Source organism: Heloderma suspectum, chromosome 6 (assembly GCF_057233095.1).
Source record: "Heloderma suspectum isolate Gila_16-S chromosome 6, 16-S_ref, whole genome shotgun sequence".
NCBI classification, from domain to species: Eukaryota; Metazoa; Chordata; class Lepidosauria; order Squamata; family Helodermatidae; genus Heloderma; species Heloderma suspectum.
The window spans coordinates 80,329,365-80,352,142 of NC_139463.1; the positions used below are offsets into that span (position 1 = coordinate 80,329,365).

At 43.2% G+C, this 22,778-nt stretch overlaps 1 protein-coding gene and 1 pseudogene across 1 annotated transcript; one reads left to right on the forward strand and one right to left on the reverse strand.

Moving 5' to 3' along the window:
• Positions 1–8,493: 8,493 nt before the first annotated feature.
• Positions 8,494–9,474, reverse strand: LOC146341395 (olfactory receptor 10A7-like). The gene has a single exon (XM_084807419.1). The coding sequence runs from the start codon at positions 9,472–9,474 to the stop codon at positions 8,494–8,496; it is 981 nt and encodes a 326-aa protein (XP_084663545.1).
• A 759-nt stretch (positions 9,475–10,233) lies between these two features.
• LOC146341396 (olfactory receptor 10A4-like) overlaps positions 10,234–22,778 on the forward strand; it is a 31,523-nt pseudogene continuing 18,978 nt past the window's right edge.

The following is a 22,778-nucleotide window of genomic DNA, read 5'->3' on the forward strand; positions in this document are numbered from 1 at the left end:
TCTGCATGACAACAACAACAAAAAATTGCATCTGTCTGTGGGTGGATGACAGAACGAAAGGTGCCTGACCATCCATGAAACACAGATGGGACAGTTTTTACACAGTCCGTACATCTCCATTCAAAAGACTTAGTCACACTTTGAGTACCATCCAGCTTCAGCTACTGGGTGCAGTATAGAATTCTATACTGGGTGCAGTATAGAAATGCACAGTATAGAGTCCACCTGTGTGCAATTGAAGTGACACATGATCACAGATTAGATACACCTGTTTCTAGTAGGGATGTCAGAGAATTTCTCCAAGAATCTCCGAGAGGCCGAATGCCAACGCATTCGGCCCCCCGAAATTGGTTGGGAAATTCTCCGCCCTGCCCGCCCCCCCCCCCCCCGGGATGGGACTTATCTTGCGCGAATGTCCCTCGCGGCGGTGCGTCCCAGCAGCGGTTCGGCGGCGGCCGGTCTTCTGACCGGCTGCCGCCGCCACCATTTCCAAGTAAAGTAAAAAAAAAGAAAAAGTGATAGGCTACGTAAATCTTTACGTAGCCTATCGCGGCTGACTTTGAAAAAAAAAAAAGCGTGTACACAAATGGTGGACAACACTTGTGGCTGTAAAGCGCTGTTTTTTACCTAAATAAAGCCATAAAGGGTTGCAATTAGGTTAAACTCAGGGCTCTACGGCCGCAAGTGGCATCCACTACACCATTTGAGGCTGTATTTCTCCCAGCAATATGGTACTGGGAGATTGCCACCAGAGGCATATTTAGTTGTAACATAAAAGAGGACCTTTTTGGTGGACGCTCCCAGGCTGTGGCACTCTTTCCCAAGGGAGCCTAGCCTTGCTCTTTCTCTGCTTCCTTCTGAAGCAGGCAAGGGCCATTTTATTCAAGATGGCCTTTGCCTTGAAAGTGCATCTATTGGTTGGGTGCTGTTTTTTATTCTGTAATTATTATATTTCTATTGTATTTAAATGTGTTTTATTGGTTTGATCTATTTGAAATAGTTTTGTAAGCTGCCTTGCCATTTTTGGTAGAAAGGTGGGACATAAATAAAATAAATACATAAATGCCAAGGTGGTGTAATATTTAGAGTCCCAAACTAAGAGCAAGGTGGCTTGAATTAAATCCTTGCTCACTATGAATCAGAGTGGAGGATTTGGATCTGAGGCCTTTCAATCTAACCTACCTCACAGGATTCTTATGTAAATGAAATGGCGGGGGGAACATATCTATAACCTGGCCTGATATCAGGTTTGAGGGGACTGCACATCACCATGCTGGTAGGCTCCCCTTCAAAAGACATCCTGGTGGCCCACTGGGAGGCTTAGAAGGGGGTGAGCAATGGTGGGTAGAGATGTACACGAGTTTCATTTCTGTTCACAACCATGAACACAAGCATGAGAACCTGACTGCTGAAAATGTTCAGAAATTACCAAATATGTGCTCATGCTCAATTTTCACAACTTTCCCCATTTGATTTGCGCACATTTCCAAACGTGTGACCATTCCTAAATCAGCCTCGCTCTAGTCTATGGGAGAAATTGGAACAACTTTGGAAATTTGCACAAATGTGGGTATTTTTGTGCAACGTTCACATTTGATGGCTGTTTATTCTGCATAATTTTCCCATTCACACAAAATACACAGCGATTGCAAATGCGAATTAAATTGGGTGCAATAAGAGAGGTAAGCTGGTGTTTGGGGAATCTCGACGAGCGCGAACTGCATTTGTTCACCCATCCCTAGGTACAGGCAACATATCACCACCAGCTTTATGGGAATAGTCCTGTATTTCTGCAATTCTAAGAGTCAACATGGTGTAATGGTTACAGCATCAGACAAGGACTAGAGAAACCGAGGTTCAAATCTCTGCTCCGCCAGAAAGCTCACTGGTCTATCTTGGGCCAATCACCCATGCTTTCAGCCTAACCTACCTCACATGCTTGCCATGAGATTAAAAGGTGCTGGGGGGTGGGGGAGGCATGTATACTGCCTTAAACTCCTTAGAGGAAAGGCTAGATCTAAACATAATAAATATATAACCCTGGGCCCTTCAAAACAGCCTGAGAGTTGGAATGACTGTGGTAATTAATCACTTTGATTGGATGCAAAGTTTATCATCAATATCACATGTTTCTACTTGAGTTGTACGTAGGTACTAGAATCCTACCTATTCTGAAGTATAAGTCATAGCCATACCTGGGTTGAATAAATGTAAGTATGATTGTTTGAACCAATGAAAAAAATGTTAACTTCATGTAAACATGTAAATTGCAGCAGGATGCCTAGAACACAAATCTCTTTGCCCCTGAGGAAAGTCTGAGGAGGTGTTTCCTGTGTGTGGATGTGTGTGTGTGCACCAATTCTGAGGGAGAATAGAAGAGCTGAGAGAGGAAAGAGAGTGGGGTACTACGGGGAGAGTCAATGAAAATTACCAATTAGAAAATCACAGAGGAGGAAAGAACAGCACAGCATTACAGACTGAGAGTTAGGGATGCCCGTTGCCAGGAACTCTGGCTCCTTTGGGGCTTGTCGGACTTCCACAGCATACCTGATTGGCTTGCTTTCGTGAGCCGAGCTGTGTGGTTTCCCTGAATTCTAGGGACTTTGTCTCAGCCATAATTTTGTGGTCTCAGCCATAATTTTGTAAATAAAGATTTGAGCAAACTGCACAAATTTGCATACCTCGTGCAAATCACGACCATACATTGTGAGATTTGCTCAAATTATGCAATTTATGGGCATAGTTTGCACAAATGTCTTTTTATGCAAAAAATAATATTATATGGAATTTCTTCTGGATGGCCTGACTCATTGCATAGTGAGTTGGGCTGGCTGGTGGAAGATGGAATGGAGTTTGGGGGTCTCGCTGATGAAAGCTCATTGAGCTCCACTCCCCAAACCAGATAAAGAATAAGCTGCAGCTGAACCCTGACAAGATCTAGGGACGTTTTTTGTGGGAGACAGGAGGAATTTGGGGGATGTTGACCTGGTGTTGAATGGGGTATGGCTACCCTTGAAAGACCAGGTCCTCAGCCTCGGGGTCATTTTAGACTCCCAGCTGTCCATGGAGGCTCAGGTGTCAGCTGTGAGCCAGACAGCTCTGTACCAACTCCATCTGATACAGCAGCTGCACCCCTACTTTCCCGACCATCTGCTCCCATTGGTAGTACATAGGGATGTCAGAGAATTCCGCCATGGATTCCAGTGAGGCCGGATTGTTTGGAATCCCCCCCCCCGGAATCTGTAGCGGAACGGCCTCCTGCCCCCACCACCCCATGGAATCCCCACGGGACGGTGCTTACCTGGGGCGGGTGTGGCAGCGGCTCCGGTGGCAGCGGCTCCGGGGGCAGCTCCAGCTGGTCTCCCAGTTGGCCGCTGCCAAGCTGCTGAGGCTGTAAATGGTGGCTATCATAGTGGCCGCCATTTACGTCCTTGCAGGCAGCCGTGATAGGCTATGTAAGTATTTATGTAGCCTATCATGGCAAAGAGCAGGGATGCAAATGGCGGCCACTATGCCATTTGTGCCCCTGCTCTTTGCCATGATAGGCTACGTAAGTATTTACGTAGGCTATCACAGTAAAACTAGCCACGCAAATGGCATAGCAGCCACCAGTTGCATCCCTGCTCTTTGCCGTGATAGGCTACGTAAGACTTTTAGGGATGTACGAAAGTCACTCACCTTTTGACGAAATGTGATTCGAGGTGGGGGGGGAGGTGCTCCGTCCCTCCCCCTGAAATTCTGGCCGGGGGGGAGGTGCTTCATCCCTCTCCCCCCGAATCCTGGCTGACCGGGTCTGCAAACAGCGACGGCCATAGCCGCCGCCATTTGCGTCCCTACAATCAGCCGTGATAGGCTACGTAAATGTTTACGTAGCCTATCACGGCTGAGTAAAACAAAAAACAAAAAATGCATGTACGTAAATGGCGGCGCCCATGGGCGCCGCCATTTGCATTCCTTATTTTGGCATGTCTAGTCTACATAACTAGACTAGACTTATTTTGGGACGTCTAGACTACGTAGACGCTATGCTGTTTGCGTTCCCCTTATTTTCGCCGTAGTCTATGTAAATGTTTACGTTGACTAGACGTGCCAAAATAAGGAACGCAAATGGCGGCGCCCATGGGCACCGCCATTTACATACACATGTTTTTTGTTTTCTGTTTTACTCAGCCATGATAGGCTATGTAAACATTTACGTAGCCTATCACGGTATTTTTTTAAAAATCTAGCCGTGATAGGCTATGTAAATCTTTACGTAGCCTATCACGTTTGTTTGTTTGTTTGTTTGTTTTACTGGAAATGGTGGCGGCGGCAGATGGTCAGAAGACCAGCCGCTGCCGCCGCTGCCGCCGCTGCCGAACCACTGCCGAACCGTCGCCGGAGCCTCCGCCGCCAGGAAGATTCGCCCAAGGTAAGTCCCATCCGGGGCGGGGGGCAGACCGTTTCGCCACCAATTTCAGGGGGCCGAATGCGCTGGCAATTGGCCTCCCTGAGATTTGTGGTGAAATTCTCTGACATCCTAGTAAGAATTTACGTAGCCTATCATGGCCTGCAAGGACACAAATGGCAGCTGCTATGACGGCCGCCATTTGAAGCCAGAAGCTGCGGCCAGAACTCCAGCTGCGGCCGGCCCTGGCTGATGGCTCCACGGCACAGAGCCACCGCGGAGTGGAGCCGGCCAGGGAGGATTTCAGGGGGAGGGACGGAGCACCTCCCCGCCACCGTGGATGCCCCGGCATGGAATAAGGTAAGTGTCTCGTACATCCCTAGTAGTACATGCCCTGGTCTCCTCTCGTATAGACTACTGTAATACGCTCCACGTGGGGTCACCCTTGAAGACGGTTTGGAAGCTGCAGCTGGTGTAGAACTAGGGGTGCACGAAAGCCACTTACCTGGTCTCGCAGCTTGCTTTGCGGTGGGGGGGAGGCGCTTCGCTGCTCCCCCCGAAGTTCAGGATGGGGGGGAGGCTTCCCACCTCGCCTGGCCGAAATTCAGGCCAGGGGGGAGGCTTTCCGCCTCGCCCGGCCGAAATTCAGGCCGGGGAGGAGGCGCCTCGCCTCACCCGGCCGCAAAATAAAAAGTTAAAAAAAAAAAAACCGCCCCCGTGATAGGCTACGTGACAATTTACGTAGCCTATCATGGCTAGATCTGCAAAGTCAGCCATAATAGGCTACATAAATCGTCACGTAGCCTATCACGGGTGATTTTTTTTTAAAAAAAGCGCGTACGGCTAATGGCGGCCCCCATAGGGAGCCACCATTCACGTTCCTTATTTGGTCGCTGTAGTCTACGTAAATCTTTACATAGACTACGGTGAAAATAAGGGCAATGCAAATAGCGTTGCCCTTATTTTCGCCGTAGTCTACGTAATCTTTACGTAGACTACAGCGACCAAATAAGGAACGCGAATGGCGGCTCCCTATGGGGGCCGCCATTAGCCGTACGGGCTTTTTGTTTTTTTTAAGTCACCCGTGATAGGCTACGTGACGATTTACGTAGCCTATCACGGCTGACTTTGGAAATCTAGCTGTGATAGGCTACGTTAATCGTCACGTAGCCTATCACGGGGGCGTTTTTTTTTTTTTTTAACTTTTATTGGAATGGCGGCGGCGGCAGCCAGTCGAAAGACCGGCTACCGCCCCCGCCCCTGACGAAGACCTGCCGAACCGCCGCCGGGACCCGCCGCCGGGAGGGACATTCGGGAAAGGTAAGTCCCATCCCGGGGGGGGGGGTGCGGGGGTCAGGGGTGTATGGAGAATTTCTCCCTGAAACTACTTTGGGGGGCCGAATACATTGGCACTCGGCCCCCCGAAGTTTCGGGGAGAAATTCTCCCCCATCCCTATGTAGAACACGGCGGCTCACCTGATTAAAGGCAGCTGCCAGGGTGATCACATCACTCTGGTGCTGAAGGAGTTACACTGGCTACCAGTTGCTTTCTGGGACAAATTCAAGAAGTTAGTTTTGACCTTCAAAACCCTATATGGTTCCGTCCCAGTCTATCTTAAGGAGCACCTCCAGCAACACCAGACAGGCCTTTTAACAAGATCAGCCTCAGATGGCCTTCTCTCTTTCCCATCAGCCAGGACAGTTAGGCTGGTGAGGATGAGGGAGAGGGCCTTCTCTGTGGTGGCCCCACTCTGTGGAACACCCTCCCAAGGGAACTCTGCCATGCCCCCTCTTTAATGAGCTCCCGCCACACATTAAAAACATGGTTGTTCAGGCAAGCATTTGGGGTGGGTTAGGGTATTTTTAGAAATATGATTTTTTAGAGTAGAATTGTATTGTTTTAAAACTGTATTGCTGTACATTGCCCAGAGTGGCCAGGCGATCAGCCAGATGGGCGATTAAGAAATTCAATAAATAAATAAAATAAATAAATAAACTTCCTCTGACATCCCTACTGAGAGAAAACGAGGCTAGGCCTGCAGCTGCAAACAGGACTGAGATGAGAGACCCTAATTGCTCACTTCAAGATAACTGATTAACTGGACTCCATCACATCATATTTTTGTTTTGTTTAGAGACATACCTTAGTTATCTGACTTGTTCCCATTGCTTCCTTCCCTTTTTTCTCCTCCTCATACATTTTTGTTAGCCTATACGTTTGATGTCCTTTCAATTTTTTATTCAATTCTCAAGTTTTATAGTAGTATTTTTGGTGTGTATATAAAAGAACAGAACAGAACAGAACGAAAGAAAGAAAGAAAGAAAGAAAGAAAGAAAGAAAGAAAGGGAAAGTACAACTACACTACTTGTATTTATAATGGGTTTCTTTTTTTGGCGGGGGGGGGGGACTAGTAGCTTTTCCAGGGAGAACAATCTTATGAAAGCCTTACTAAACACACTAGGACATCTTTATGTGCAGAGCAGTGATAGTACAACTATGAGCAGTTTTTTTAAAATTTAAAAGTAAGATGTCTACTCAAGATCCAACAAAAAAACCCTTAATTTCTATTGTCTTTCAATGTACAATGTATTACTTGTGCATAGTGCCTGCATAAAATTCAGCTGTACAGTGTACATACATTGTGCCTATCTACATATTACATGTCAACAACTGCATCTGTGTACTAAGCTCATGGCATCTGGCCCCATCACTTCCTGGCATATACAAGGGGAAGAAATGGAAGCAGTGACAGATTTTACTTTCTTGGGCTCCAAGATCACTGCAGGCGGTGACTGTAGCCATGAAATTAAAAGACGCTCCTTGGGAGGAAAGCTATGGCAAACCTAGACAGCATAGTAAGAAGCAGAGACATCACCTTGCCGACAAATGTTCGTATAATCAAAGCTATGGTTTTGCCAGTAGTAATATATAGCTGCGAGAGCTGGACTATAAGGAAGGCTGAGCGCCAAAGAATTGATGCTTTCGAACTGTGGTGCAGGAGAAGCCCCTTATGCGTTCCCTGGACTGCAAGGAGGTCAAATCAGTCCATCCTAAAGGAAATCAACCCTGAGTGCTCATTGGAAGGACAGATACTGAAGGTGAAGCTCAAATATTTTGGCCACCTAATGCAAAGAGAAAACTCCCTGGAAAAGACCCTGATGCTGGGAAAGATTGAAGGCAAAAGGAGAAGGGGATGGCAGAAGATGAGATGGCTAGATAGCATCACCGATGCAATGAATATGAACTTGAGCACACTCCAGGAGAGAGCGGAGGACAGGAAGGCCTGGTGTGCTATGGTCCATGGGGTCACGAAGAGTCGGACACGACTTAATGACTGAACAACAACAACAACACAGAAACTATCTATGTATACATGCACACAGATAGCATGTGGACTGAATGTTACATGTGAGCCCCACTGATATAATCTAAATTTTATGCTCTTCCATCTAGAGAAGGGGTAGGAATCTTTGAGGGTCCGCGGTCCATTTTCCACATGTCAAGAATGCACGTGGGCCTGCCGAAACTGCAAAACTCACTACCACCATGCTACTGAATTGCCACCAAACTTCATTGGCATGGTGACAACAATATCAGGACACATCTTCCTTTTTTAAAAAAGCTCATGAGGAGCACACCTTGTTTTACTGCAAAGTCCCACTTCCAGAAGACTTGTGAGAGAGTGATTTTGCATTGAAGCAAGGCAATGCACACCCTATCTGCCTTCTTTCAAAATGAAGATGCCTATTTGGTGTTGCTGCTGACACACCACTGGCAATTTCAGGCAGCAAAAAGGATGGGAGTCTGCATTCAGCTCCAAGCCCAGGTGTTGCTCACCCTTGATCGAGAGGGAGATAGCAGTTGGAGCTGCAGATGGACTCTGAGCATCCCAGATGGGAAAGATTCCAGCCCACTGAAGCAACTCCTCCGTTGCTCAGCACGGTTCTGTCTGGTCTCTGGCAGTATAGGTCTTCACTTGTGACTGAACTTGATCAAAGTGCTTATGTCGAGATGAAATAGAAATATTGTACATGCTTTTTCATGTAAAAATAATCACAAAAAAAGAGGATCTGATCACCTCCTTCCTGGTCTTGATTCCTTCCTTCTACTTAACTTTAACACTAAGAAAATTAACTAGCATATTCTGAAATATTCTGAAAATTGGTATTCTGTTTTTCAACTTACTCAAGGCCCTCTTCACCTCCTTGTTTCTCAGGCTGTATATGAGGGGATTAACTAAAGGTGGAAGGATTGTGTATAAAAGAGAAAACACTTTGTTCATTGAGGAGGACTGTGGTAACAGATAAACTGACATTAAAGAGCCATAATATGTAGAAACAACAATGAGATGAGAAGAGCAGGTGGAGAAGGCCTTTTGTCTTCCAGCTGTGGATGGGATGCTTAGGATGGCCTTTATAATATATATATAGGATGTGAAGGTAAGGAGAAATGGAGGCATGGTGTAAATAAATAACAATACTAAATTAACTTTTCCCACCTCATCTGTGTCACTGCAGGAGAGTTTTTGAAGTGGGACAGAATCACAGAAGAAATGATCAATTTTGTTAGGACCACAGTATGTTAGCTGCAGCATTTCTACTGTTATTATGGAAATGCCTATGAAGCCATTGGTCCAGGACACGGCTGCTAACTGGATACATTTCCTGGTGCTCATCATTGTTGCATAATGCAGTGGCTTACATATTGCTAAATACCTGTCATAGGACATCGCAGACAGCAAATAACATTCTGCACCTAAACAGTAGCCAAAGAAAAATAATTGCAAGCAGCTGCTGAATGACATGATCATTCCATCCATCAAAAGAGTAGTCAACAATATGGGCAATAGGGTTGAGCTGTAGCAGATTTCCAAGCAAGACAGGTTAACAAGGAAGAAGTACATGGGTGTGTGAAGATGGTGATCCATGGCCACAACCACCACAATAAGAAGATTTCCTGCCATTGTTGCAATGTAGATTACAAGGAATCCAAGAAAAAGAGGGATCTGCAGATTCTTTAGATTTCGGAATCCGAGGAGGATGAACTGAGTGACATGAGTTTGATTTTCTCTGTCTTGCTCTTCCATTCAGTTGGTTTCCTCTTTCTCATGACTTCATTAATAAAGATGATCAAAGAGCTACAGGTGAATAAAAGAACCAATAATATTAATAAATTGTGAACATTGGGAAACCAAATACAGTTAGAATCAAAGTAATTTGTTGCATATTCCATATCCGGAGAATTTTGCCACATTTTCACAGCATATCCATTACAAATCTATTATTTGATTGATGATTGCTCAGGGGGGCAGTGCAGTCCACACTGTCAAGAATTTGTTGATGACTACAAATCAGCAGTTGTATTTTTGCATCAAAAGAAATATTATCACCTAAGGTCATCACATGAAGCTGCTATAAAAGGCATTACTGTGGTGAATGGTTAAAAAATTGATGACCCTAGCCATGTCTTGAACAAAGTTAAATGATCAATGCATCTAAGCTCCACCATTGCTGCCACTTGCTTGCTTGATAGGCAGAGAGCCAGTGAGCAATTAGGCAATGGCATGTATTCCTCCTTCTCCCAACCACCTTTGTCTGGATCAGATGCAAAGTCTGGGATTATAATTCAGCTATCTGAAAAAAAGGTATTCAGTCTCTGGGGTATTGTTTTCAACATTTGTGAATGTTTTTCCTCGATTCAGTTAATGGCTTCAATCAGAGATGTTCTTCTCCATATGCAAGTTGAATGACAATCAGGGAATGATAAGCTTCCCCTTTCTACTTTCTACTGCCAATCACTGCTTACATCAAGGGTAGATACATCCGGGTTCCAGGTGAGTGCCGCAATGTCAGCAGGGGTCCACAGACAAGACCCCTCTGTGATTGCTACTTCTCTTTACCATTACGACCCCATTATTCATCTGCCTCCCATTCTGGGCCTGACAATGCAGTTGGTGAGAAGGAAGAGAGAGTGTGTGTGTACATGTGCGTGTGTGCACGCGTGTGTATGGAAACATGCTCAGGAAGTGCCACACTGTCACATTTGACTTCAAAAGAGGAAAGTCTCTAAAATGGGGGAACTGGTGAAATGGAAGTTCCAAAGGCAGAGTCAAGATGATTAAATCCCTTCAAACTGCTTGGAGATTACTCAAAGCTACAGTAATAGAAGCCCAGCTAAAATGTATACCACAGGTTAGGAAAGGTAGGACCAAGTCCAAGAGGTCACCAGCACAGTTAACAAGCAGTGTTAAGGGAGCTGGAGCTATTAGAAAAAGAGAGAGCTTCCATCAAAAAATGGAAGTCTTGCCAGCTGAGGAAAATGAAGTGCAGCACAAGCTTGCACAAAGGTGATGCAAGAAGACAATACGAGATGCAAAAAAGCATTTTGAAGAGCCTGTCGCTAACAACTTCAAGGCCAATGATAAAGAATTCTTTAAGTATATCAGAAGCCGAAAACCAGCTAGGGAGGCAGTTTGAACACTGGATGACAATGGAGTTAGAGGAGTACTGAAGGAGGACAAGGAGCTTGCAGAGAAGCTGAATTTATTTATTTATTTATTTATTGCATTTATACCCCGCCTTTCTCCCTCTCGCAAGGAACTCAAGGCGGCTTACATTATCCTCCTCCTCACCGTTGTATCCTCACAACAACAACCCTGCGAGGTAGGTTGGGCTGAGAGTCTGTGACTGGCCCAGAGTCACCCAGTGAGCTTCCATGGCCAAGTGGGGACTAGAACCCGGATCTCCCGGCTCCCAGTCCGTCACTCTCACCACTACACTACACTGGCTCTCAGAATTCTTTTCATCCATCTTCACTGCAGAAGATATAGGACAGATACCTTTGCCTGAACTGACGTTTTCAGGAAGGGAGTCTGATGAACTGAGGCAAATAGTAGTGACAAAAGATGAAGTTTTAAACCTTATTCATAAATTGAAGGCAAAGAAATCACTGGTCCCAGATGGAATCCATCCTAGACTTCTGAAAGAATCAAATATGAAATTGCTGATCTTCTATCCAAACTATGGAACATGATGTCCCTAAGATCAGCCTCTATACCAGAGGACTGGAAGATGGAAGAATGTAACACCGATATTCAAAAAGGATCCAGGAAGGGTGGAGGGGGTGATCTCGGAAATCACAGGCCAGTTAGCTTAATGTCAGTTCTGGGTAAACTGTTTGAAGGCATTATTAAAGATAATAACAGTAAGCATAAAGAAGGACAAGCCCTGCTGAAAAAGAATCAAGATGGGTTCCACAAATGTTAGTCCTGTCTCACTAAAATTTTAGAGTTCTTTGAGACTGTCAATAAACATGTAGACAGGGTAATCCAGTAGACACTGTTTACTTGGACTTCCAAAAGGCTTTTGACAAAGCCCGCACCAAAGACTCCTGAGCAAACTTAGCAATGGAATAAGAGGACAGGTCCTCTTATGGATCAGTAACTGGTTAAAGAACAGAAAGCAGAAAGTTGGGATAAATGGTAAACTCTCCTAATGAAGGGAAGTAAATAGTGGAGTCCCACAGGGATCTGTATTAGGACCAGTGCTTTTCAACCTGTTTAGAAATGATTGTGAATTAGGAGTGAACAGTGAACTGGCCAAGTTTGCAGAGGACACCAGATTATTTAGGGTGGGAAAAACAAAAAGGGATTGTGAAGAGCTCTAAAAGGATCTCTCTAAACTGGGAGAATGGGCATCTAAATGGCAAATGAGGTTCAACGTAAGCAAGTGTAAGGTGATTCACGTTAATGAAAAAAAAAAAACCCAACCCAACTTCAAGTATAACCTGATGGGATCTGAGCTAGTGATGACCGACCAGGAAGGACATCTTGAGGTTGTGGTGGACAGCTCAATCAAGATGTCAACCCAGTGTGCGGCTGCTGTAAAAAAAGAAAACTGCATGTTAGGCATAATTAGGAAAGGCATTGAAAATAAAATTGCCAATATGATACTGCCCAAATACAAATCTCTGGTGCGACCACACTTGGAATACTGTGTACAGTTCTGGTCGCCACACCTAAAAAAAGATATAGTATTGCTGGAAAAGGTGCAGAAGAGGGCAACTAAAATGATCAAGGCACTGGAACATCTCCCCTATGAGAGAAGGTTACAACAGCTGGGATTGTTTGGAAAAAAGGAGAGGAGGGTAAGACATGATAGAGGTGTACAAAATTATCCATGGTGTGGAGAATTTGAATAGGTAGACATTTCTCTCTCTCTCCCTCAAAATGCTAGAACCTGGAGGCATCCTATGAAGCTGATTGGTGGGACATTCAGGACAGATAAAAGTTCTTCACACAGTGCATAGTTAAACTATGGAAGTAGCTACCACAGGATGTAATGATGGCCACCAGTTTGGATAGCTTCAAATGGAGGTTGGACAAATTCCTGGAGGAACAGGCTGTCAATGGCTACTAGTCCTGATGGCTATGTGCTACCTCCAGTACCAGAGGCAGTGAGCCTATGAAAAGCCATTTCTGGGGAACATGAGTGGGAGGGTGTTGTTGTGCTCATGCTGGGCTTTGGGTTCCAGGTCAACAGCTGGTTGGCCACTGTGTGAACAGAAAGCTGGACTAGATGGACACTTGGTCTGATCCAGCATGGCTCTTCTCATGTTCAGTGTTCTTTGGAGTAGATGCCTCTGCCTACTTGCCCACTGGCTGTCACCCTGTCAAGCAAGCAAGTAGTAGCAAGGACAATAAAGAGGATGATAGTGACAATAATAAAGATGATCAAAGAGCTACAGGTGCATAAGACAACCAGTAATATCAATAAATTGTAAATGTTGGGAAACCAAAAACAGTTAGAATTGAATTAATACGTTGCCTATTCCATACCCAGGGTATTTCACCACATTTTCACAGCATATCCATTACAAATCTATAATTCTATTGATGACTGCTCAGGGGGTCGGGGGCGGCCACACCTTCAAGAATATGTGGATAGGTAACAATAAGCATTGTATATTTCATGACATCAAGAGAAGCATTATCACCTGCTAATGTTTTCACAAGCTCCTGTGAAAGGCATCAGTGTGGTGGATGGTTAATGAAAACTGACTCCCCTAGCCATGTCTCGAACAAAGTGAAATGATCAAAGCATCTAAGCTACAGCGTTGCTACTACTTGCTTGCTTGATAGGCAGAGAGCCAGTGAGCAATTAGGCAGAGGCATCTATTCCTCCTTCTCACCACCACTGTTGCCTGGGAGAGATGCAAGATCAGGGGTTATAATTCAGCTGTCTGGAAAAAAAAATCTAGTCTCTGGGGTATTGTTTTGAATAATTTGTGAACCATTTGACTTGATGCAGTTAATGGATTCAATCAGAGATCTTCTTAGGAATATAGGAATCTGCCTTATACTGAGTGAGACCATTGGTCCATCTAGCCCAGTATTGTCAACACTGAGTGGCAATGGCTCTCGAGGTGTTCAGGCAGGATTCTTTCTTTTCCTTACTGGGAGAAGGCAGGGATAAAACCTGGGACCTTCTGAATGTAAAGCATGTGCTCTGTCACACTGAGGTATGTCTAGGGAATGACAAGCTTCACTCCTGACATCAAGGGTGGGCACAGCTGGTCTCCTGCTGAGGGCCCAAATGCTAGGGAGGGCCCACTGACAAGAGCCATCTGGGGTGGCTCCTTCTCTTCACCACTGTGACTTCCTCATTCCCCTGCCTCTCACTCTGGACCAGGTGGTGAGAAGGAAGAGTAGGCCACTGCCTACTTGCCCATTGGCTCTCTGCCTGTCAAGCAAGGAAGTAGTAGCCATGATGATGATAAAGAGGATGGCGGTGACAAAGGTGCTGAACAGGTAGACTAACTGAGTGTGTGGCCCATTGACAGTGCCTTGGCCAAGGGCCCTCAAAAACCTGGAGCTGGTATTGCTGCCATTGTACATGTGATCCCTGGCATCATCTCTGGCAGTATGAAGGAACTGTCAAAGAGGCATAGAATGAGCCCAGCACCCAAAAGTTAGCTGATCAAAAGTTAACTTTCATTCTGCCTATGGACAATGCAGCCATCCTGTTTTTATAACCCTATCATGGTTTATTTGCTGCCTGAAAATGATCTACCAGACCCAGAGGTTTAGGATGCTCAAGACATGGGGAGGGGTAGAGCAAGATAACCTGCACTAATTCATTCATGTTGGACACAGATATGCCATGGAGTGGTCCTGTAAAGTAACAATTTATTTCTAAGAGAACAGGCAGCATAGACTTTCTATGACACCGAAGAGCACATGGGACATGTCTTAACTGGACAATGAAATGATGAATACAGATTAGCATTATGATCTCTGTGAGGAATTTCTTTTGAAGGGGTCCCCTTAAAATAAGTGAAGCTTGAGCAGGAGTCCATTTGCAGCATTTTCAGAAGCAGAAGTAGGGATCAGGGAGAATAACAGCTTACCAGATGTGCTCTTCCCAGATCAGTACGAACTGGGACAGAGTTATCCTTCAGTATTCACCCTTCTCAGAATTTAGCAATGTAGTTCTTTGAACAACAACAACAACAAAGCATATACAAAAACAGGTACACCAGACAAAGGTGTGCACAAAAATACATATAACCATGAAAAATAAATATACCACATGTAATATAAGAAGAATTGCCTTAAAATATGAATATATTAGGTAAAACTGTGTACCATAAAATATGTATATTAGGAGAAACACACATGTACATGCATGCATTTTTTAAATTTATTTTCAAAGAAGTCACAGATGATGGATACAGAAAGAGCATGGAATGAACCTAAGATTGGAAGAATGAGGAAGTGAGAGAAACCAGAATTGATAGATTCATCCATCCATAAGCAGACGATCCTGTTCAAATGCATCTGATAGTGTTTTGTACCTTTATGAGACGGGGAGCTAGTCGACTGCACGCACGTGTGTTGACTCTGATTACTGCCAGTTCAGAATGCAAATTCCCCCCAAATTACTTCTTTACCTCTTTCATAGATTCTGTGTTCTCCATAAAATGGCTCAGCCCTCTGTTTTCTTGAGCTCTCTGTATAATATTTGAAATATGTCATGCTTGTTATTTATCTTGCAAACAATCAAAGGAACATGTCCCTAGACATTACTAGATGTGAGAATCATAAATCTCCCTGAGGTTTAATAGGATGTCTCTGGAGAAAACCTCCAGCAGATGTCAGAATATCAATATGAACTTTTTTCTCTACATGATCCTAGGACCGATGTTCCATAAAATTGGATGATGAAATCAAGGCATGGTAAAAATAGCCTCAAGAGAGCAGGACTGCTAGACTGAAGAGGACTGTAGTTTAAAAAGTAATGGATATAAAGTATCTACTAATGAACCTATGATGAAGATCAGGAGAAGGTTCATAAGTGTTAGCATACACTCCTGGTTAGTATCCCAGAAAAAGATATTAGGAAAAAAAGAACCTAATTAATTTCCAAATGGAATTGGTTAAATTTATGAAGGACTTTCATTTTTAATTTTGTTCCTTCCTAATATTTTTTTTCTTATGCTAGGGCATAAGAAGTTGCTATAATTGGCCCAGATGTAAGTTTAGAAGCACTATATCACCTGGATGGCTTCTCCTCATCCCTTCATGTTTGCTTGTACTTCTCAGATGTCTCTACATTCAATGTCTGGATATCAGCAGGGGCAGGGAGCTGTGTGACCATAGTGGGTCTGTCTCTGAGGTCATATGGGTTCTCAGTCCTGCCCCCTGACATCCACTCATTGAATATAGACATCTGAGAAGAGGAAGCCAACAAGCACAGGAGCAGTTCTCTATGCATGTAGGTTCTACAGGAGCTGGAACCCAGAAGGCACAGGATTCCTTTATCCAAGACTGTCCACTGTAAGGTCCGTAACAGAGCATTCTCAGAGGCTGACTTATTATCCCACTGATCTATGAAAAATGCCCTTTCAGATATCAGATATGTGCCCACTTGTTATTTTGTGTAGGGACTGACCTGTTTGTGTCCTACATGGAATTCAGAATGACATTGCTGACAGATAATGGCATATATCACTTTTGAAGATAAACAAGTGAATGAACCTTTGTTTGCTGTGGGTGATGTTATTTGGTCCAGTAATAGTGTTGTCTGAGAAAATATGTGGAAAGAGTTGGCATTTGGGTTCTTTGCATAATAATTCTTATACTTTAAAGAGACACAAAAAAGAAAAAAATCCCAAGGTGTAGCCAGGTATTGAACAGACAGTGGTGGTTTAGAGGAGAAAAGTTGTTCAAAGAACATTTGCTGGTTAAACATTTAGATTACTTAATCATAGAGCCATATGGTGGCTATCAGTTGGTTACCAGGGAAAGACAGAGCCTTCTCTGTAGTGGCCCCCCATCTGGAATGCCCTTCCCAGGAAGGTCATTTTATATGCTGTATTACATTTGTATACACTGCATTACATTTCATTGTATTCATCGAGATAGCAGGTTAAGACCTTCCTCTTCATGCAGACATTTAATGTGTTGCTTTATTAATTTTACTGCTGTGTCCTTTTTAGAATGTTTTTAAAAATCTAATAATATTAAATATTGTACTTTGACAATGTTATTGTCATATTATTATATTTATTTATTTATGTTTGGTTAGGCAGTAAAAATCTATTAATAATCATAACACGGGCAACATCTTCTCATGTAAAGCACTTTGGTGGGGGTGGGGTGGAATGCTCTGTGTCCAGACCTTTGGGGCATGGATCTATTCCATTTGTAGAATGTTCAGAACTGACTAGAAGGCAATCATGACCAGTTTCCCCATCACCATGATCAAGGAAGCATTATGCAACTCCTCCTATAGATTACCCCCCAAATTAGGATGTGTGGATCAACAAAATGTGAGCTTGCAAATTTCTCAGAATTCCATCTCAAAACTTGTTCCAACTCGACTCCATATCAGATTTTGAGCTTTGTTGTTGTTGTGTTTTTACATAAAAATCCATGTGCATTTTCATGCATATTTTTCCAAATGTACATTTCAATTATGCACATCCTTAAATTACAATAATTGTTCTCCCATTTATTAAAGTGTTTTCGTGCAGATTTTTCAAAAGTATACATTTTTGCATGTGGATTTTTCAAACATTTGCATGCTGTCAAATACATCTTTGCTGGTCCACGAATCACACTGAAAGCATAGAAATGTACAGATTTTGACCACAGACTGAGTCCAAGTCCATGTTTGGTCCAGAAGGTGCCAACTGGGTAAATCCTGATCAAAAATGAATTTCTCATACATCCCTACCCAAAATAGGCCAGGCAGAAGTAACTAAACCATAGAACTGAAGCAAGGGGTATCTTCTGGCTGTCTCGTCTCCCACCCATGTCCACTGTGGGGTTCTGAGTTGGCCTCATCAGAATATGGAAAGGTACTGAGCAAGTACTCAGACTAAATCAGATTCCCAGGGCTAATGCTTTCTCCATTACAAATGCATTCACTGGCTTTTCATCACCTGAAAACAATCAGCATGAGTATGGAAATATCTCTAATGTATGCATTCACTGGCAATATGACATTATCTATGACAATACCTCTAATGTATGTATTCACTGGCTTTTCATCACCTGAAAAAAAAAACAAAACAGCATGACTATGACAATATTTCTAATGTATGCATATCTTTTTTAAATAGGACTTAATTATTCTCATTTACATGATGTTGGGAAACAAAACAAAGACTACAACATTCATCCTTCTGTGATTTGGGGAATGGAATCACTTCCCTTCCTGACATTTCTACCAATTTACATTGTGACCATAAGTGGAAACATCCTCACTGTTGCACTAGTTGTCTTTGATCAGCATCTTCATACCCTCCTGTACTTCTGCCTAGGGAACATTTCCTTCTTGGAGGCTTGTTACAGGTCTAATATATTCCCTAGGATGCTTTCAGCTATTCTGGCTGGGGACAGAACAATTTCATTCAGCAGCTGCTTCACACAATGACCTCTTTGGTTCCTTGGAAGCTGCAGAATGTTGTTTGCTCTGTGTGATGTTGTATGACAGATAGCTAGCCATTTGTAAACCATTGCACTATGCAATAATCATGAAAACCTAGACTTGCATCCAGTTAGCAGCTGCAGCTTGGATCAATGGGAGACACACACACATGTTGATGTTACAGTTAACATTTTGTGGTCCCAATGAAATGGATCATTGTTTTGTGACTACTTCCCACTTCTTAAACTCTCTTGCAGAGACACTAGTTTGATGAAAATTATGAGTTTTGTTGTTGCTGCCATATTCGCATTCCCTTCTCCTGACTCTTGTCATTATATTATATATCATTGCTGCTATCATAAAAATCCCTTCTATCCCCGAAAGGCAAAAGGCCTTTTCCATCTGCTCATCTCACTTGGCTGTAGTTTCCACCTTCTATGGGTCTCTAATGATTGTGTATATGTTACCAAAGACTGAAGTCAAGAAAGAGATGCAAAATAATAGTAATAATAATAATAATAATAATAATAATAATAATAATCCTTTTTATGCATAACTTTGCCCCCTCTAGCCAACCCCTTTATATACAGCCTGAGAAATAAGGAGGTCAAAGAGGCCCTGAGAAATAATATTCTTAGGCTTATGCCATACAAATCAAGTCCTGTAAAGATTGTTAATGTCATTAATATGTAGTAAAATTGACATGTGTGGTTGTTTTTTACAGCATTTTCACTTGAGCTGCTAGTTATAAAATATTGACTGGTGATATGCAGGAATACTGAATAGATTTCATTTCATATGTTTTTGTTTAAATCCTCCTTTTGGGGAGGGGGGCACATTTAGCCCCCAAATAGTCTCAACATACTTTGCCTTGACATTTTATTCATAATTAAATCCAACACTACTGTGCCCCATTACTTAAGTTGAGTCACCAGAAAAAAAACTTTTTTGCCATTACACACCTCAACATTCTACCTACAGTAATTAAAGAGGACGTCTGTCTGCCAGCACATTGCCCCATGAGCATGAGGCCTAGAAACCTGAAACTTGGCATGCATAATAAGACAACCCTGAAGGTGTGCATCTCATGGTTATTTGTTCTTTTTTCCAAAAATATATATTAATTAATCTAAATTAATTTAAATATATCCATGTTTGAAGTCTGCATTAGCATCTTCAGTCACTAGGTGGCAAACTTCCCTAACAAGCCCATAGCTTTGCAGATTATACAATTTGGAGGTAACAGAGTTCTATGGCTGCCTCTCCTCTTCCTGTGAAGCAGCTTCCCTGCAGGGGGCTATATGGATGTACCATGGCTAGAGGTGCCAGGAGGCATAGCTGGCTTCACTCAGACAGAGAGCAAGCGCAATATGCCAAATTCTAACAACCGCACAAATTTGCTTCAAAGCTTCACAGTATCACATGGGCTATTCCAGCCCATTCATCAGTTGATTATACAAATGACACACATCGAGCTAATATCTAAAGTTCCATCCACGATCTATGTAGTGAAGTCTACAATTGTGCCAAGTTTCAAATCAATCTGATAAACACTGTGACGGGTATAGCAAGAGTAAATTGACACATTAACCCCTTTTACTAGGTACTCCTAAAACCGGCTACCACTGAATGACAGTGGGTGTCTTAACTCTGGTTTGCCTCTATGTACCCTGCACTGGCCCCACCCCAGGAAGATCCATTCCAGTCAGATGAGGCATGGGACAACCTAGAAGTTGACATGGTGGATTTCAACCAGCAAGACAGCAGCAACTATACCACATCCATTTCACCATGCTGGGTACAAATTAGTCTTCCCCAAAACAACCAGAATTTTTGCATCTGAGTTGGCAGGTCACTCTGCTCTGTGTGCTTCTTATTAAGATCAAACTCCTGGGAAACTCTTATCTTCATAGCCAAAGTCTATTTCCCCTTGATGATGGAAGTTCTATTAATAATGTTGGATTTTAATAACTCATGTGTAACTTTGCCATTCTAGTAATTAGGCTGGGGGTGAGGATAAATTAAAACCACAACATAAATATTGGTGATTTCCTCTGCATAAATAGAATGTCCAGTGATGTCCTACACATTGCAAAACATGCTATCAGAGATCATCAGACAGGTCAACCTTAGGCACAGGTAAGTCGTATCATGGGGCTTCAAAATAAAACGGAAGCAAATTAGGAGACCAGAAAAATCTTTGATGTTTGTATTTTGTTCCCCAAAAAGAAATAAATAAATACACAAAATAGTTACTTGTTGAGACATCTCATTGGGCAGATAATTAATTATATCTCTGTCCTTCTTTATAATACTGTTCTTTTTAAAGAAATATTTATAAAAGATGTGCCTTAAAATGTAGATACTTGTTCACCAATGATGAGAGATGTTTGGCTGTTTAAGGTACATTAGTATCAGGAAAGACATACATTCTAAGTGTGGTGGAAGTGTTTTTGACCTGAAAATAAATGCTTCAGGGCCAAAACAAACATTACTTTGTTTCTAGTTGTTATGCTTCCCCCCGCTCATTTCTAGAGTAGGTTCAGGGCCCAATGTGGATGTGAAGAGTCCCCTTGAATACTAGGGTCCTAATCTGGATCCCCCCGCCCCAAGTAAAAATGACATTAAAATGAATAAAAGTATCTGCTAGACACACATTTAAGTAATGTCTGTTTTGGTCCTCACAACAACAAAGAATGCGTGTGTGTGTGTGCATGAGAGAGAGAGAGAGAGAGAGAGTGAGTGATTCTTGGTTCACCTTGAAGTTGGGTCAGGGGGGAACTCTCATCAATGTTGTAGCCAAAATTCACCACACACTATCAATGCTTCAACAGGTGGCTCCCATTATTTTAACTGAGCAAAATGATGTGCCACAACCCAGTTTAATGGGCCACCACTTTATTTTATTTTTTATCCCCAAGCCCATATCAGAGTAATGCTGCATCACCATATTCTAGGGTGTTCCTCAGTTGTTGCTGTTTTTTAAATGTTGTTCTCACCAGTGTACAATCATTTTGCCTCCTTAAACTTATGACTTTCATTTATTATAATAGCATTATATTATTATTATTATTATTATTATTATTATTATTATTATTATTATTATTATTATTATTATTAACTTCTATACTGCCCCTAGCCAAAGCTCTCTGGGCGGTTGCTTCTTAAAGTACTTAAAGGTGTTGCCTCTCTTCCTTCCTCCCCTTCCCCCCTGCTTGTTGAAGACATCATAGTTCTTGGGGGGGGGGGTTTGTGTGTGTCTGTTATTCTTTTACATTGCCCACTGGTTTCCCCTTGCATCATTTCAGGAAATACAAGGCTTGTAGGCCAGAGGCACCACATACTAATTTGGGACTCTGGCACTCTCTCCATTCATTCATCCCACTGCAATGAGAAACCAGGTCCAATAGTCCTCCCTACATACACACATGATGGGGAAAGTGGGACTGCAACAGCTTAGCATGTCAGAACCAGAGAGAAACAATGAGCAAGCAAATGATCTATTTAAACAAGTCGCCTTAGCACTGGCCTTCCAATATACCTTCTCTAACCACTGTGGAGCCCTACCTCTGCATCACCAGAGTTGGGGAAGTGGTTAGTTATCTTATCCATACCCACATTATCTCCATAACAAACACTTTACTTTGGCCATGGATGAAATTAATATAATATTACCATATATTTGTAAGCTCTAATTTACATTTATCTTGACTGTATTCCATAATATTTCAAGTTCAGACACTTTTCATATTCATCATGTTCAAACACCAGACAAAGATTACAGAATTCATCCTCCTGGGATTTGAAGAGTTCTATGAATTGCAGATGCTTCTTTTCCTGACTTTTCTAGTGGCTTACGTTGTGGCCATCACTGGAAACAGTCTCATTGTTGCACTAGCTGTCTTTGATCAGCATCTTCATACCCCCCTGTACTTCTTCCTGGGGAACCTTTCCTTCTTGGAGGTAGGAGTGCACGAAAGCCACTTACCTGGTCTCGTAGCTTGCTTCACGGTGGGGGGGAGGTGCTTCGCTGCTCCCCCTGAAGTTCAGGCCGGGGGGGGGGAGGCTTCCCTCCTCGCCCGGCCAAAATTCAGGCTGGGGGGGAGGCTTCCCGCCTCGCCCGGCCGAAATTCAGGCCGGGGAGGAGGCGCCTCGCCTTGCCCGGCCGCAAAATAAAAAGTTTAAAAAAAAAAACGCCCCCGTGATAGGCTACGTGACGATTAACGTAGACTATCACGGCTAGATCTGCAAAGTCAGCCATGATAGGCTACGTTAATCGTCACATAGCCTATCATGGGTGACTTAAAAAAAAAAAGTGCGTACGCAAATGGCGGCCCCCATAGGGAGCCGCCATTCGCGTTCCTTATTTGGTCGCTGTAGTCTACGTAAAGATTTACATAGACTATGGCAAAAATAAGGGCAACGCAAATAGCGTAGCCCCATGGGGGCCGCCATT

Bases quoted from the DNA above. Each gene is read 5' to 3' on its own strand.
- LOC146341395 (XM_084807419.1), bottom strand. From the start codon at position 9,474: ATGGAAGAGCAAGACAGAGAAAATCAAACTCATGTCACTCAGTTCATC.